At 44.1% G+C, this 13,264-nt stretch overlaps 2 protein-coding genes across 3 annotated transcripts; one reads left to right on the top strand and one right to left on the bottom strand.

Annotated features, from left to right (window-relative positions):
* Positions 1–1,589: 1,589 nt before the first annotated feature.
* LOC310798734 (E3 ubiquitin-protein ligase TRIM21-like) lies at positions 1,590–6,170 on the bottom strand. Of its 2 annotated transcripts, none has more exons than XM_083661286.1 (2): positions 6,088–6,170; positions 1,590–3,871 (listed from the first exon to the last, which is right to left on the bottom strand). In XM_083661286.1, the coding sequence occupies exon 2, from the start codon at positions 3,860–3,862 to the stop codon at positions 2,225–2,227; it is 1,638 nt and encodes a 545-aa protein (XP_083517412.1). In that variant the 5' UTR covers positions 3,863–3,871; positions 6,088–6,170; the 3' UTR covers positions 1,590–2,224. The 2 variants fall into 2 exon arrangements, with proteins under 2 accessions (XP_083517412.1, XP_083517413.1); XM_083661287.1 differs by lacking the exon at positions 6,088–6,170 and adding an exon at positions 5,587–5,764.
* Positions 6,171–7,662: 1,492 nt separating this feature from the next.
* Positions 7,663–12,889, top strand: cdca3 (cell division cycle associated 3). Its single transcript, XM_083661153.1, has 6 exons — positions 7,663–7,738; positions 8,292–8,449; positions 9,414–9,528; positions 9,875–10,825; positions 11,301–11,377; positions 11,529–12,889. The coding sequence occupies exons 2-6, from the start codon at positions 8,312–8,314 to the stop codon at positions 11,619–11,621; spliced, it is 1,374 nt and encodes a 457-aa protein (XP_083517279.1). The 5' UTR covers positions 7,663–7,738; positions 8,292–8,311; the 3' UTR covers positions 11,622–12,889.
* Positions 12,890–13,264: the final 375 nt, after the last annotated feature.

Below are 13,264 nucleotides of genomic sequence, written 5' to 3'. Positions count from 1 at the left end.
AGGCAAAGTGGAACGTCACTTCCTGCTTCAGCACTGTACCAGAGATTTTTATCCGCCATTTATTTTCCCATAGACATTTCGTAAAATGCTTATAAAATAGTTTCACTTCGTCGAACCAAACGGTTCAGCTAACGCTATAATCGGGAGAGACATAGAACATTTCACTCAGATCGAAACTTAAAAAAAAACATCAAAAAAATATTTTCTTTAAACCTGCATTTTTTAAACGTTTTGGTGCCAGTGAAATGCTATGCGATCTCTCCTGTTTCTAAATATATCTGTACCGTTTGGTTTGAACCAGTAAAACTATTTTTGTAATCATTTTACGAAATGTCTATGGGAAAATAAATGGCGGATGAAAATCTCTGGTACAGTGCTGAAGCAGGAAGTAGGCGGTCACTTTGCCTCTGTATTATCAAAGAACTTTTATGGAAAGAACTGACAGCTCCATATTGCCCCATTGCAACATCAGCGCCCAGCAGCCTCCGCCATTTTTTATTTTTGGAAGCGTGACAGCGCCAAAAGAACCTCGCACAGGCTCGCAGTGGTCAGCTGCGGTAGCGCGGGCCCCTATAATCAGCCTCTCTAAACAGTAACTCAACGGGAGAACACTCTAAATTTCGTGGATTCACATCTTTTCTGGGCGTACTGCAAATCTTGATTGAAGTGGTGTAGTGCAGGGATGTAAAACAACAACCATATTGTGGAAACTAAGCAAAAATTTTCGTTTTCTTTGTTTAGTTTTTTCAAGATAAATAGCTAATGCGGCTGTCGTCCACTCCGTCAGAAGTGCGTTGCCGTGGTTTTAACCTCGGGTCCTTTGCATTTACTATTTATCTTGAAAAAACTCAAAGAATTTTTTTTTTTTTTTGCTTAGTTTCCACAATATGGTTGTTGTTTTACATCCCTGCACTACACCACTTCAATCAAGATTTACAGTACGCCCAGAAAAGATGTGAATCCCCGAAATTTAGAGTGTTCTCCCGTTGAGTTACTGTTTAGAGAGGCTGATTATAGGGGCCCGCGCTACCGCAGCTGACCACTGCGAGGCGCATTCTGTTTCCAAAAATGGCCGGATTGTCGTCTCTTTCCTTCCATGCTCTTTGGTATTATTACCCTGAAGTCCCTATACAGTATGAGATGCATTACAGCCAGCAGCTTGATATCATTTGTGCTGTGCAGAAATGATCATCCTATGGAGGTATGGCTTTAAGAACATCTAAAAGCTGCATTTAGTGGTATATTTCCTTTTTGAGAATCCCTCCTACTCCACACGCTTTCCTTCAGATCCTCAAATGTATGTTTTTTTAACCTTATTTTAAACCAGGCAGGTCAATTAAGAGCAAATTCTAATTTACAATGAAGGCCTGGACACCACAAGAGAGCTATAGGGGGAAATAGCTATCAATACCTGTTTAGGCTGCTGAAATAGGTTTTTTTTTTAATGCAGTTGTCATCTGTGGCTACACCTTTCTCCTCTACTTCCCTTGTGTGTGTGTGTGTGTGTGTGTGTGTGTGTTCACCCTCGATACCTGAAGCATAGACAGACAACTTATTCAATTTGCTGTTCAATGTGTTTTAATCTGGTTTTAATGCTCATTAGTAATTGTGCAGAATTAAAATGCTCAGTATATGAAGTATGTATCCAGGCAGGCACAGCTATGACAGTAATCACCTTTTTTACTTTGCCATCGTCACCTGGACATGTTACAACGAAGCTGGAAAATGTCACACTCCTGAAATAGTGATTACATTCAATGACGTTTTTATGATCCCTGTGCTTGATCCAATGCAACAAGTAGTAACACCATACATCAAAGAAAAAGAGGATATAAAGAAAAATACATGATTTTATCATATCAACCAGAATCTGGAGTTTTAATGGTTCTTTAACTTTAACTAACATTTCCCCCCCATAAAACTAAACCAGTTTATCAAGAAGAAGAAAGGTAAAAAGACGAGACATTAGTAGTTACTGGGCCTTTTTCACAGACAGGAAGTCTAATTCTCTCAGTGGAGAGCTCCATTGAAAGAAGAAATTCACCTTCAAATATGCTTATTAAGACAAGTCTGTGAAGTGTTGTAACTGTTGTTCTATTTAAAGAAAAACACATTAGAATGGCTATAACAGTTACCTGGAGAGGGGGGGGGGGGGTGTAGTGTATTTGTAAATTTGTCATTTTAATTTACAATGAATTCTATCTGAGAAAACCTAATGATTCGTCTAATCTGTATGATTGACAGGAGAGATGATCAGAGGGGCAGAGTTTTTACTGCCATCGTTAAAACCCGGCCCGAAGTATGGGTAGAGCTTCTCAGTGAAGGTGCAGCCAGTGAAGGAGTAGATCAGAGCTGCAGCATCTACGTCATAGAAGGAGACCAGAGCCTCCTCATAGTCCACAAACACCCCGACCTTCTGAGGCTGCATCTTCAGAGAGAGGAGGACAGGAGGCTCATCATTAGCTATATACTCATCTCCATTCCTCAACCATATAGTCCAGGAGCCATCCTGTGGGCTCAGTGTGATTGTTCCCCTCCTGTTGATCGACCCTCTGGCCACTCCTAAATGCCACTGAGTCTTCTGTTTAACCTGAACCTCGTAGTAAAACCTTCCTGAAGAGAAGCTCTGCTTTCCTAAGATACAGGGACAGAGATCAAATCTCTCTGTGTTGTTTGGGAGATTCTTCTCTTCTTCACCATCTTTTACTTGTTTCCCATCATCAGACAGGATGAGATGGGGATTTGCTGTATCAGGATCTAGAGTCACATCCACTGCATACTGCTGGACCCTCTTCAGCTCAGCCTCTAGCAGCTTCTCCATCTCTTTCCTGAGAGTCTCCTCCAGCTGAGCCACAGCTCTCCTCACAGTCTCCTCCAGCTGAGCCACAGCTCTCCTCAGAGTCCCATCATATGATGAGTGGACCTCTGTCCAGTCCTTGGTGTGTGGAGGAGTGTTCAGGGATGGGAAGCTTTGGATGAGGTGCTGGTGGTCTTCAATGTGTGAGAGCTGCTCCACCTCAGCGCTTCTCTTCATCAGCTCAGAGATCTCCTGTTCCAGCTCTTCGACGAAGCCTTCAGCCTGCTTCTCTGTTGTTTTCTGCTTCTCTTCAATCGTCTCAATGAGCTCAGCCTGGCCTCTCTGCACAGACTGCATCAGAGCGGTGAAGACCTGCACACTGTCTGCTATCTCTCTGTCTGCATCTTCCTTGCTGAGCTCCACTGAGTGTTTGATCTCCTGAATCTTCAGTCGTCTCTCCTGGATCTTCTGCTGAATTTCAGCCCCTGTCTTCCCCAGCTCAGCCATCTTTCCTTTGTATTCCTCTTTCAGAGGAACAATGTCATGTGACTTGTGGTCTGACTCAGTGCATACCTGACATACACACATCTGGTCAGTCTTGCAGAAGAGCTCCAGTGGTTTCTCATGTTTCTTACACATCCTGTCTTCCAGGTTCTCCACAGGATCGATCAGCGTGTGTCTTTTCATGCTTTTGATGATGTGGTGAGGCTCCAGGTGAGTCTCACAGTAGGAGGCCTGACACTCCAGGCAGGACTTCAGGGCCTTCAGTTGGGTCCCAGTGCAGACGTCACAGGGAACTTCTTCTGGTTTGGCTTTCATCCCAGCTAACTTTCTGGCCTGAGCAGCCATCTCATTTATGAAAGTATTGACACGCAGCTCAGGTCTTGTCTTGAAACGCTGATTACACAGAGGACACTGGCACAGGACATTAACCTCCCAGTGCTGTGTGATACAGTTTTTGCAGAAGTTGTGTCCACATGGTATGGAGACTGGATCAGTGAACACATCCAGACAGATGCAGCAGAGAAACTCCTCTTCAGACAGGACACTGCTGGCAGCAGCCATATCTAAACACTGAGACCAAAAGTGAAAGTGTGAATAACAATACTGTAGCACACAATTCTTTCAAAAAATGGCAAGGTTAGATCATTGGAATATGATCAAAAGTTATTTTGAGTTGTGTATTTAAATTACACTTCACTGAAAACATCATTTGACAACTATCAGTGCAAAATGAACACAGGGAAACATCCCATCTGGATTCAGCTCTGTTGAAACAGTCAATATGATCTGCTGTACTCACCTTTGTAACTAAGGCCGTTTCACACCGGTGCGGATTTTCGCGCGAATATTCGGCACGGAGATTCGCAACTATTAGACCAAATCACCGTGACGTCACCATGTAAACAAATTTACTTCCGGGTACCACTTGGGGAAGGCGGCAGGTTTAAATGTGCGTGTTGTCAAATAAATGCTGTCAAACCCTCTCGTTGTTTTCGGCCGACTACTTTCAATTTAAATGGTTAAACGGTTGGTAAACATGCTTGTCCGACGTATCTAGCCTTTCTTCTGTGTTTGTTTTATGTAGTGTTAGCTAGCTAATAACGTTTGTTTGTCTGTCAAACTCGCTGTTTTGCAGACTCGTTAACGTAGAAGAGCCTGGTGACGCGAGGTTACGTTAACGTTACAAACAGAGCTACTGACGCCACGTTAATTTAATTTAGCGTCAAGTCTACTCTGGTCTGGTCCAACAGGTAAATTAGCCAGTCTGGTCTCCACTAACGTTAGTGAAAGTGTTGTTATGAATGATATTAAACAACAACACAACACGGACGAACCATTTTTGTCTTCTTTGTCTGTTTTTGTCTTCAACACGTCAGTTTGTGCCGTCCACCGCCATTATAATGTGTGGACCTCAGGGGTACCCGGAAGTAAATGTAAACATCCCGCTGATTTGGTCTATTGAACCCATGGATGTATTAAAATAACTGGATAGGGGACCTGCCACGCCCACCCATGCATTCGGACGGAGGTAGCTCATTGGCGCATGAAGCCATCATGGGGGCTTTTTCTTCCTGGTTTTACTTCCTGGCTATGCAGCCCAAGGCGAAGTGCGCATGTGTGCCATGACGTGTTCCATGACGTCTCCCACCCCTCCCACCCATGGATTGTATTACAAGAAGAAAATACCCCCGTATACGGCTCTTAGTGGCTTCTGAAGAAAAAAATGCCCCATAAAAAATTAGTTGATAATTAAAAGAGTCGTTTTATACTTTGAGTGACACCCGGAAAAAATTCCCCTGGGTTTAACAGCTGCCGGAGTCCCCATGCAAGTGGGTGGGAATTTTCCTTTCTGGGCTGCATGGCGTCACGTGACTTGCAATACAGAGCTTCGCCAGCATGTTCAAATGGCTTCAAAGCCCAGCGCTATTCCTGGGGGCTTGATTGAACCTTGCACACCGAGGCGGAACATTCGTGCGGGGGTTTATTTTTCCGCACGGACTTTGACTTCCGCGGATTTTCGGATGCGGCAAGATACGTTTGACCAATGAAATCCTTTATTTACAACTGACGTCACATTGTAGTATGGAGCTGCGCTGCTGTTTGGCATGGTGATGATTCAATTTGTGTTCATAGCCTACTGTAACGTTACAGGATATCTATAGCCTTCCTAGCGTGAACGTCCCCCCCAGTTTCCTCGTTTGTTTACAAACACTGATCCCTCGTATATCGTGATTTTTTTTAAAGCAAAAGACGGTAAACAAAATAAATTACATGAAAATGCTCACCTCAAACACACTGCCAGTCGTTGTTCAGGGTCGATAGGTTTGCGGCAGTTTGTGTTTCCTCATTATGTGAGGGGCTATCATCCCCAACAGAGCCTCAAATTGCTCAACTCCCATTCTGAAATAGACTGCCTGAAGCGACTGTGATACAGGCGCCCCTCGACCAGCTAATGAAACTCGCCATGTGCTGTGCGCCTCTCTAAAATTGGGTGAACCCAGAACCTTCTTTTCCTCTTTCTCGTTTGTTTTCTCAGCAATATGAGGAGCAGGTCGTCATCACTGCTACTACTACTGCTTGACTGCATTGTGGTCTCTGCTCACTGTTTTTCCGCCGACGGAAAATGAACGTGGGAATGCGAATAATTCGCACCCGGACCTGTGTGTATAGTTTGCAATGCGGAAAATCCGCACGAAATTTCGCATCGCATATCGCAACGCATTCCGCACCAGTGAGAAACGGCCTTAGAGTCTGATGTATTGTTGAGAAAGGTCTGATGAACTTACGTTGATTTTTTCTTTCGAGAGCAAGAAGAGAGTCTCTTCTAACTTCAGCAGTGCTGTCGCTCTGAGTTACTTTAGATTTCACTTCAGGAAGTAATGTCGACAAACCTGTCAGTCCAGTGTTGCTCCGCCTCTTACTGCAGTTACATGTATAAACAAGATTGTAACCCACAGCTTGCAGGTATCATCCTCAGGTCCTGCAATTGCATACAGTGGACTCCTCTTATAGTGTATGTAGGCTTTTAATCATTCTTAAAACCGTAAACTTACCCTGTGTGTGTGTGTGTGTGTGTGTGTGTGTGTGTGTCATTGGTATGGAGTAGAGGCATGCTTGTGATAAACCGACGAATGTCTGTTTACAAGGGATTTTGTCACGGTACGTGCACATCTACAATGGCAAATTCGCTTTTCCGCTGTGTCGCAGCGTTTTGTGGGCGTGCAAACCAGCTTCCAGCTTGGAGCTGTAGCCTGTAGAAACGTTGTACACAGGAGGGTGCGGGGAGGAAATGTGTAAGAAGAGCTGTCATTGGGTAGCTTCAACGAAAGGTCCCGCCCTAGTCCCGCCCCGCGAGCGTGAAGCCGCTCGGAGACAAGCCGCCTCTAGTCTGCGACAGTGAAACGCTGAAACGCTGGGGGCGGTTCCAGCGCGATGTTGAAATGGACCAATCAGAATCGAGAATACAGCAAGACAGCCTATCAAGATGCAGCGTCAAAGCGGCTTTTTCAGCAGGCAAGCCGCCGTGCCATTGTAGATGTGCACGTACCGTCACTTGGCCTGTTTCCGGCCTAGACAGGAAACAAGCAGCGGAAATAGCTCGTTCACTTGAGAATCAGACAACGAATTAACAAAATAAAACGGCAAACAACTAGCCTCAACACGAGACTCATCAGTCATTAACAAAATATGGACGTACCGAACCAAGTTTTTTAAGAAGTTCTTGTAGAAACATTGCGGATTCGCAATATCACATATTTTAAGCCAATACAGAAGCTTTACTTTTCAAACAAATGGCCAGTTGATAATATAGTTGTAGTTGTCTGTCCGCTGTTATCGATAATGGAGGATCAAGTACAACAGTTGAAACCCAAAGGCATCTCTGCTCTGCTGCCTGTGTTGGGAAAGACATGGACATTGATCATTAGATTTCACATGGCGAGTACTCCATTCGTCTTTAGCTCTCCAGAAACCTTCCTCGGCAGTGACTACTGGAGAAATGTGCTAACGCTACTATACAACTTGTGTTGTTTTGTTTTTTATCGGGCTCTAGCTAACGTAACCTCGCCGCGTCAAGCTAACGGCAACAAAGACGTTTTTTGGCGCACTTATTTCCGGTATTGTTTCCTGTTTCCTTGGTTTACGCCCCTTTACGCCCCATGACCTGTCTGTGTACTTTCAAAATTTGTTATCATTGGGACGTTACGCCCACTTTTTGACTGGTGTGCCGTTAAACCAATAAGCGGTGAGAAGGCCCCGCCCCCGCTTACGCGGATAGGTCAGTTTGAAAAAAGCATGCACGCGGCCCATTTAAATGTATTAAACAAGAAGACGTGTGTTCTTCTCGTGTTATCAGTGGTGCTGTGTGTCTGAAAGAAGTAGCTGGTAGACTGTGTGCTGTGCTGTGTATTACGTTCTACCGTCTTCAGCTCGTGTAAGGTAACAGAAAATGCTCGCAGTAACTTCTGAAAGTATGAGAAACTGTTCATCTCGGCAGCAAGCGTTTGCATTCCGTAAACTTATCAACTGTTCACTTTGATACAACTCTCGGTTTGAAGAGCGAGTTCGGTAACGTAAACTATCGTGTTGTCTAGCATGCTAACTTAGCGTTAGCTGTCTTTGGCAGATGCTCACATTCGCTAACGCTAGCTAGCTATCTAGCTAATCTAACTTGTAACGCCATGTATTAAAGTTGATTTCAACTATTAAATGAACGCAAGTTGGCTAACGCTAGTTGCGTTTCATTTGTCGCTTTGGGGACAGATACACATGCATATAAAAACATTTAGCGTTAGCAAGAAACTTCTTGATGTCATGTATCACAACATGTAGCCTAAGCTAATATTGTTTTGTTGTATTGTCTTGCACAATTCTGCATTTATTGAATCAATAAAGATATCAATCAATCAAAAAATAAGCTAATTTGCAATTCGCGTAACGCTAGTAAGTTCCCAACACGGAATATGGCATGTTCTCTTCTGTAATGTTACAGATAAGCAGTTTGCCAGCATCATGGGATCCAGTGAGAGCAAGATGACCGTGTCTTCACCGAGGAAACCAGACTCCATGCAAACCCTCAAACACGACCGAGTCGCTCGACTAACGGATCCACGTTCTCCTTCAGCAGCCATTGATCGTACACCCATTCAGGTAAACTGCTAGTTGGCTTCCTACCACATTATTAGGGGTTCAAGCCCTGAAGGGGCTGAAACCCTATTGTTTTTCACCCGGTTTATTATTCTTGTTGTCGTTGTTCATCTGCCTCAACCCAAATTCCCGTGAGTTGGTAAATGGTAGAGACCTGAGATTTGACCCAATGACAGATATTGTTGGCAGGTAGCTGCTCAAAAAAGATTTTTCGAATCGGCCTGAAGGTGGCGCTATAATCCACGGTTTTACGTTAAAGGCCATAATTTCCACGCCGTTGGTCCGATTTTCAAACTTTTTTTTTTCCAGATGTTCAGGTGAACCTGCTCTACAAGTTTGCCATAAGGACCCTTAATGTCCGTCTGGAAAATTTTTGAGATATTTGGAAAAGTTTGGAAAACACATTTTTGACATCTCCTCCTAGACCGTTGCACCGATTTGCACCAGACTCGCCAGGAAGCATCTATGGAGCAAGCTCTACAATCGTGATTAGTGGATTTTTGAAAGCTACTTTAGTTTCGGAGATATTGATCGTTAAAGTTGAGAGGGGCGTGGCCTCACAGCTAAATTGTCATAACTTCATGACCGATTAAGCAATCTTCACGAAACTTGCAGGAGGTCTTCGGAGACCATCCCAGACCATGCGTGTCAAATTTTGTGCAATTCCACCAAAAGGGGGCGCCATAAACGCCAGAAATGGGCGTGGCTTAACATAAAAAAGGCTGTAACTCCACACCTGTTTGTCCAATGATCGCGAAACTTGTCAGATATATCAAGGAGGATGTCCTAGTCAGAATCAGAAGCTTTGTCATCTGCGCAAGGCTTGAACCCCGCCCATCGCCGCTTGCGGCTATATTTATTACTATGTTTTGTTTTATATTGCATAAAAAACTATTTAATGTCAATATTATGTTGGGAAAGTAGTTTAACCGTACATGCTCTTATTATGTGTTGTGTTTATTCTCAGGTGGGTGGGCCTATGTCCAGAACTGAAGTGAAGACTGAAAGTGGCCTGCTAGGCTTTGATCCCCGATCACCTACAGTTGGCATTGCCCGCACCCCTGTCAGAGATGCCATGAGAGGTAACAATTAGTAACTTACTGTACAAATCAGTTAGGTATAGACCTTATACGCTAACTCCGGACAGCGCCATATTGTTGACATACCGTCCTGCAGCTGACAACTATAGTCACCATCCGAACACAATTGGAACGATACAGGTAACGCTAACGGCGGCTAGCTTCCTATAAACTCTGCTCTTACATAGGCTGTCACTTAAAGCGGCTGCACTATGTCAACAACATGGCGGCAGTGGGCGTGCCCGTACGTGAGTGACGTCAATCGAATAAGGTCTATTTCCTCACCTGCAGAAAATTCCTACAGTATAACATGAGCTTCTTTGAAAATGTTCTTCCGTTTCTCCCACAGCGACAGTTAGCTCCTTTGCTCGTCGACTGGGCACGCTTTTCCACAGTGAGATTGAAGACACCGCACCCCCTCCCATGCACTTGAATCTCAATGTGGAGGAGGAGGAGGTTGTTGTGGATGAAGAGCTGGGTTCCGGCGAGCCCCTTCTGACCTCTCAGCCCTCCCTGACCTTTGGCTCCCTGGCTGAGCATGCTAACCTCCTGAGCACCCCTGTGCTGCCCCGTCTACAGAGCATGAGCGACTCTGCTTCAAGCTCCTTTGTGTATCTCGAGGAGGCTCAGGTGGACGTGGAGACGGAGGCTGATCTGACCCTGGAGGAGGGAGAAGAGGCCAGGGAGTCTCCTCTCGACAAGAGACTGAGTATGAGCCTGATCACTTGTCACGAGGGAGCATCTCCGTCCCAGATCTTTGCCGAGGTGCACCATGGCAATACTTCATTCACTGTGCCTAGTGTAGAAGTAGAGCCACCTGGGGATGGAGCTGACCACTGTTATGCCATTCCATCTGTCAGCTCTGACCCAGAGAGCCCTATGACCCCGGTCCAGCCTACTGTAGCCACTGTTACAGATGCTGCTGTGGTTCCTGCATCCTCAGAGCAGCCAGAAGATGCAGTGCAGATGCCATCTTCAGTCGAAGCGCAAGAGCTGGCAGTTAAAGATTGTCCTGCGCCCACTACACCTGAGCCAGCAGCTGTCCCTAGCCCAGTCCTGAGAGAAGAGCAGCCACAGCCCTCCACCGGCATCCGCTGCCCCACGTTTGACTCGAAGAGCCCCAGTCAGGTTGTCTTCAAGCCGCAGTGGCTGGGAAAGGGCTTTGGTACCTCTGGGTTAAGAGCCAGAGGAGTGCAAGCGCGTGGAGGAAAAGGAGGCTCTTCTCCTCTCGCTGTCCGGGTGGCTGTGAAGAACATTGGCAATGAAAACAAGGGGCAGTCTGCAAAACTGAAGCAGAAAGGTGTGTAGAAAGTTTGCTCTGTCTCAGTCGTGTCTGTCTGTGTGTCTGTGTCTGTGATTTGAGTGAATCTATGTATTATTGCTTGACCTTTCTTTCCTGTAGGGGTTTCTGGCACAACTTGAACTACTTCCGAAGTGCATGGAGATTGGAAATAATCTAAAGCCATCTAAACTCCAGCAACACTTGCAGTCTATATATATAACAACTTTTTCATTAGATAAACGCGTTTTCGGCTTGTGGCCTTCATCCGAGGATGCAAACTAGTCCCTTTTTAGGCGATAAGTCACCTTTTTCACCCAAAAAATTATTGAGTGAATGATTTCCGTGTGGTTTTGTATCTGCCCTGATATGTCACATTTTTCATTATCCATGAGTTGCATCCCTGATGGGGGAATCAAAAAGGCAACAAATATAAAAGACAATCATGTACAGTACACACCGGATATGAGTGACCTTCTCCCGCTCTCATCTTTAGGCAATGGACTGGCTGAAGGCCGCTCTCCACTCCAGAGCCTTAAAGAGACCAACTCCCCCAGGGACCAAGATCCTCAGGTAGGCTACATAACCTGCACACACATGGTAATACTCACAGATCTTCACTTTAATTTGCATTTTCGTCAACTTGAGAAAGTGATTTATTAAGTTGGTTGTTCAAATATGGGTCACGATGCAGACGGTGAGACACTTTCCCTCCACCTTCCAGATGAAGCTGAAGGCGTCGACTCCAGACAGGCAGAGGCTTGGACAGGTGGACCGCCGCGTCCTCACCGTGGCTCTGGATAAGGAGAACAGATGATGTATCGCTACAACATGTCACATGTACAGAGTCCTGCCACTTTTACAGTTCTTACACAGCTTTTAAATGTTCAGTTTCTTTTAAACTGGTTTTGATTGTGTATGTTGCCTTTTCTATTTAACTGCTACGTTATGCAGTTTCTTTAAACTGATTTTGATTGTGTATGTTGTTGCCTTTTCTGTTTGACTGCTACGTTGTGCAGTTTTCCATCCTGTATCCGTTCCATCCTGTTTTGTCCTTGTGTAAATAAAATGTTTTTTTTCCTTCATGATTTGTTAAATATATACTGATTTCTGTCTTTAAATTGTTATATGTAATGTGATTTCTTACTGTGTGAGGAAAATGTGTCTGAAGACAGGATTGCAAGACTTGCATCTACACAACAGACTTATTTTCAAAAATGTAAAAATCTATTTCTACTCGGCTATTCCAGCATTAAAGGGATTTTTTTTTTAAAGTCTAGCCCTATTTACTACAATGATGTTGATTAGTACGAGAGTTCTTTCTCAGCACAATCCTCCATACTGCTCCTCATCGCTCTGGAAAGTTGGGCAAAAACCAATGCCAGGTCAATGGGGTCATGGTCCTGTATGTACCGGTACAAGCTGACTGAAGCAGAAGAAACCGTTTTAACAGAAGAGATTTACTTTGTGGGCACTATGAATAACATTTTATTGATCCTTCATCAGTTTGTACAGACAGGAGTGTGACTCCATTGACTTTGCATTTGTTTTTGCCCCAACTTTCCAGAGCTACTATGAGGAACATCATGAATTGTGTTAGGAAAGAACTCTTACCAGCTAAGTAGCAAATGGGCTAAACTTTTTTTTTAACCGAGCTATCCCTCAGGTTCCCATGGCCATGGAAGTTTTGGAAAAGTAATGGAATTCTGTTATGACATGTATTTCCTGTAGCTGTTGACATAACATCGCAATAAATTATTTGGTATTGGATTTTAGTGCTGCTTGGATCTTGTATTTCTATTTTATGGAAAATGTATATTTTATTTCAATAGCATCCATGTAATAATGTATGATGCAGTGACTCAAAGCACTAAAATCTAATATAAAGCTGTGGGTACCATTTGTCCAGTGTAGTAGTAATTTCTGGTATTGATTCAGTCACAGCCTCACATTACAGGAAATTATATTATGCATCCTTGAAAAGTTTTGGAATTGTATCCATATTTTGTGAAAATTGTTCAGATTCAATATTCACTGGACAATCCTAAAAACAATGTGTTAATCTAAACTGTTAAGTTTGTTAAGACCACACCACTGTTGGTTGAGTTGGCTACTTTATTGAATACAATTTACAATGAAGCCGTTTTCAATAAACACTATATGCAGGTCCCACCAGTGCTGTATGCATCTATCTTACTGTTATACACCAGTCATCCTGGAGGACTACATGTTCTAGGTTCTTAGAGTGAAGGTGAATCCTAAATTGTTGGTCTAAAGCCAGTCATTCTCAAAGTGGGGTCTTTGAGGGAGTTCCAGGTAAAAGGGTAATTTGTTTTCATGAATTCCAACCAAGTAACTATATGACTATTTTGGTCATGGGTTTAATACACTTTATGTAATGAAACATTGAAAATTGTGACAACCTACCGTGACAACACCCTCACTCTCCTGGCCCTGGCC

The sequence above is a fragment of the Poromitra crassiceps genome, assembly GCF_964638095.1.
Source record: "Poromitra crassiceps genome assembly, chromosome: 26".
Classification (NCBI taxonomy): Eukaryota; Metazoa; Chordata; class Actinopteri; order Beryciformes; family Melamphaidae; genus Poromitra; species Poromitra crassiceps.
The sequence above is the reverse complement of the archived record's forward strand: the minus strand, read 5'-3'. Positions and strand labels throughout refer to the sequence as shown.

Excerpts from the sequence above, each read along its gene's own strand:
- LOC310798734 (XM_083661286.1), bottom strand. The coding sequence starts at position 3,862 with ATGGCTGCTGCCAGCAGTGTCCTGTCTGAAGAGGAGTTTCTCTGCTGC.
- cdca3 (XM_083661153.1), top strand. The coding sequence starts at position 8,312 with ATGGGATCCAGTGAGAGCAAGATGACCGTGTCTTCACCGAGGAAACCA. Across the intron at positions 10,826-11,300 it reads TGCAAAACTGAAGCAGAAAG|GCAATGGACTGGCTGAAGGC; the intron begins GTGTGTAGAAAG and ends TCTCATCTTTAG. Across the intron at positions 11,378-11,528 it reads CCAGGGACCAAGATCCTCAG|ATGAAGCTGAAGGCGTCGAC; the intron begins GTAGGCTACATA and ends TCCACCTTCCAG.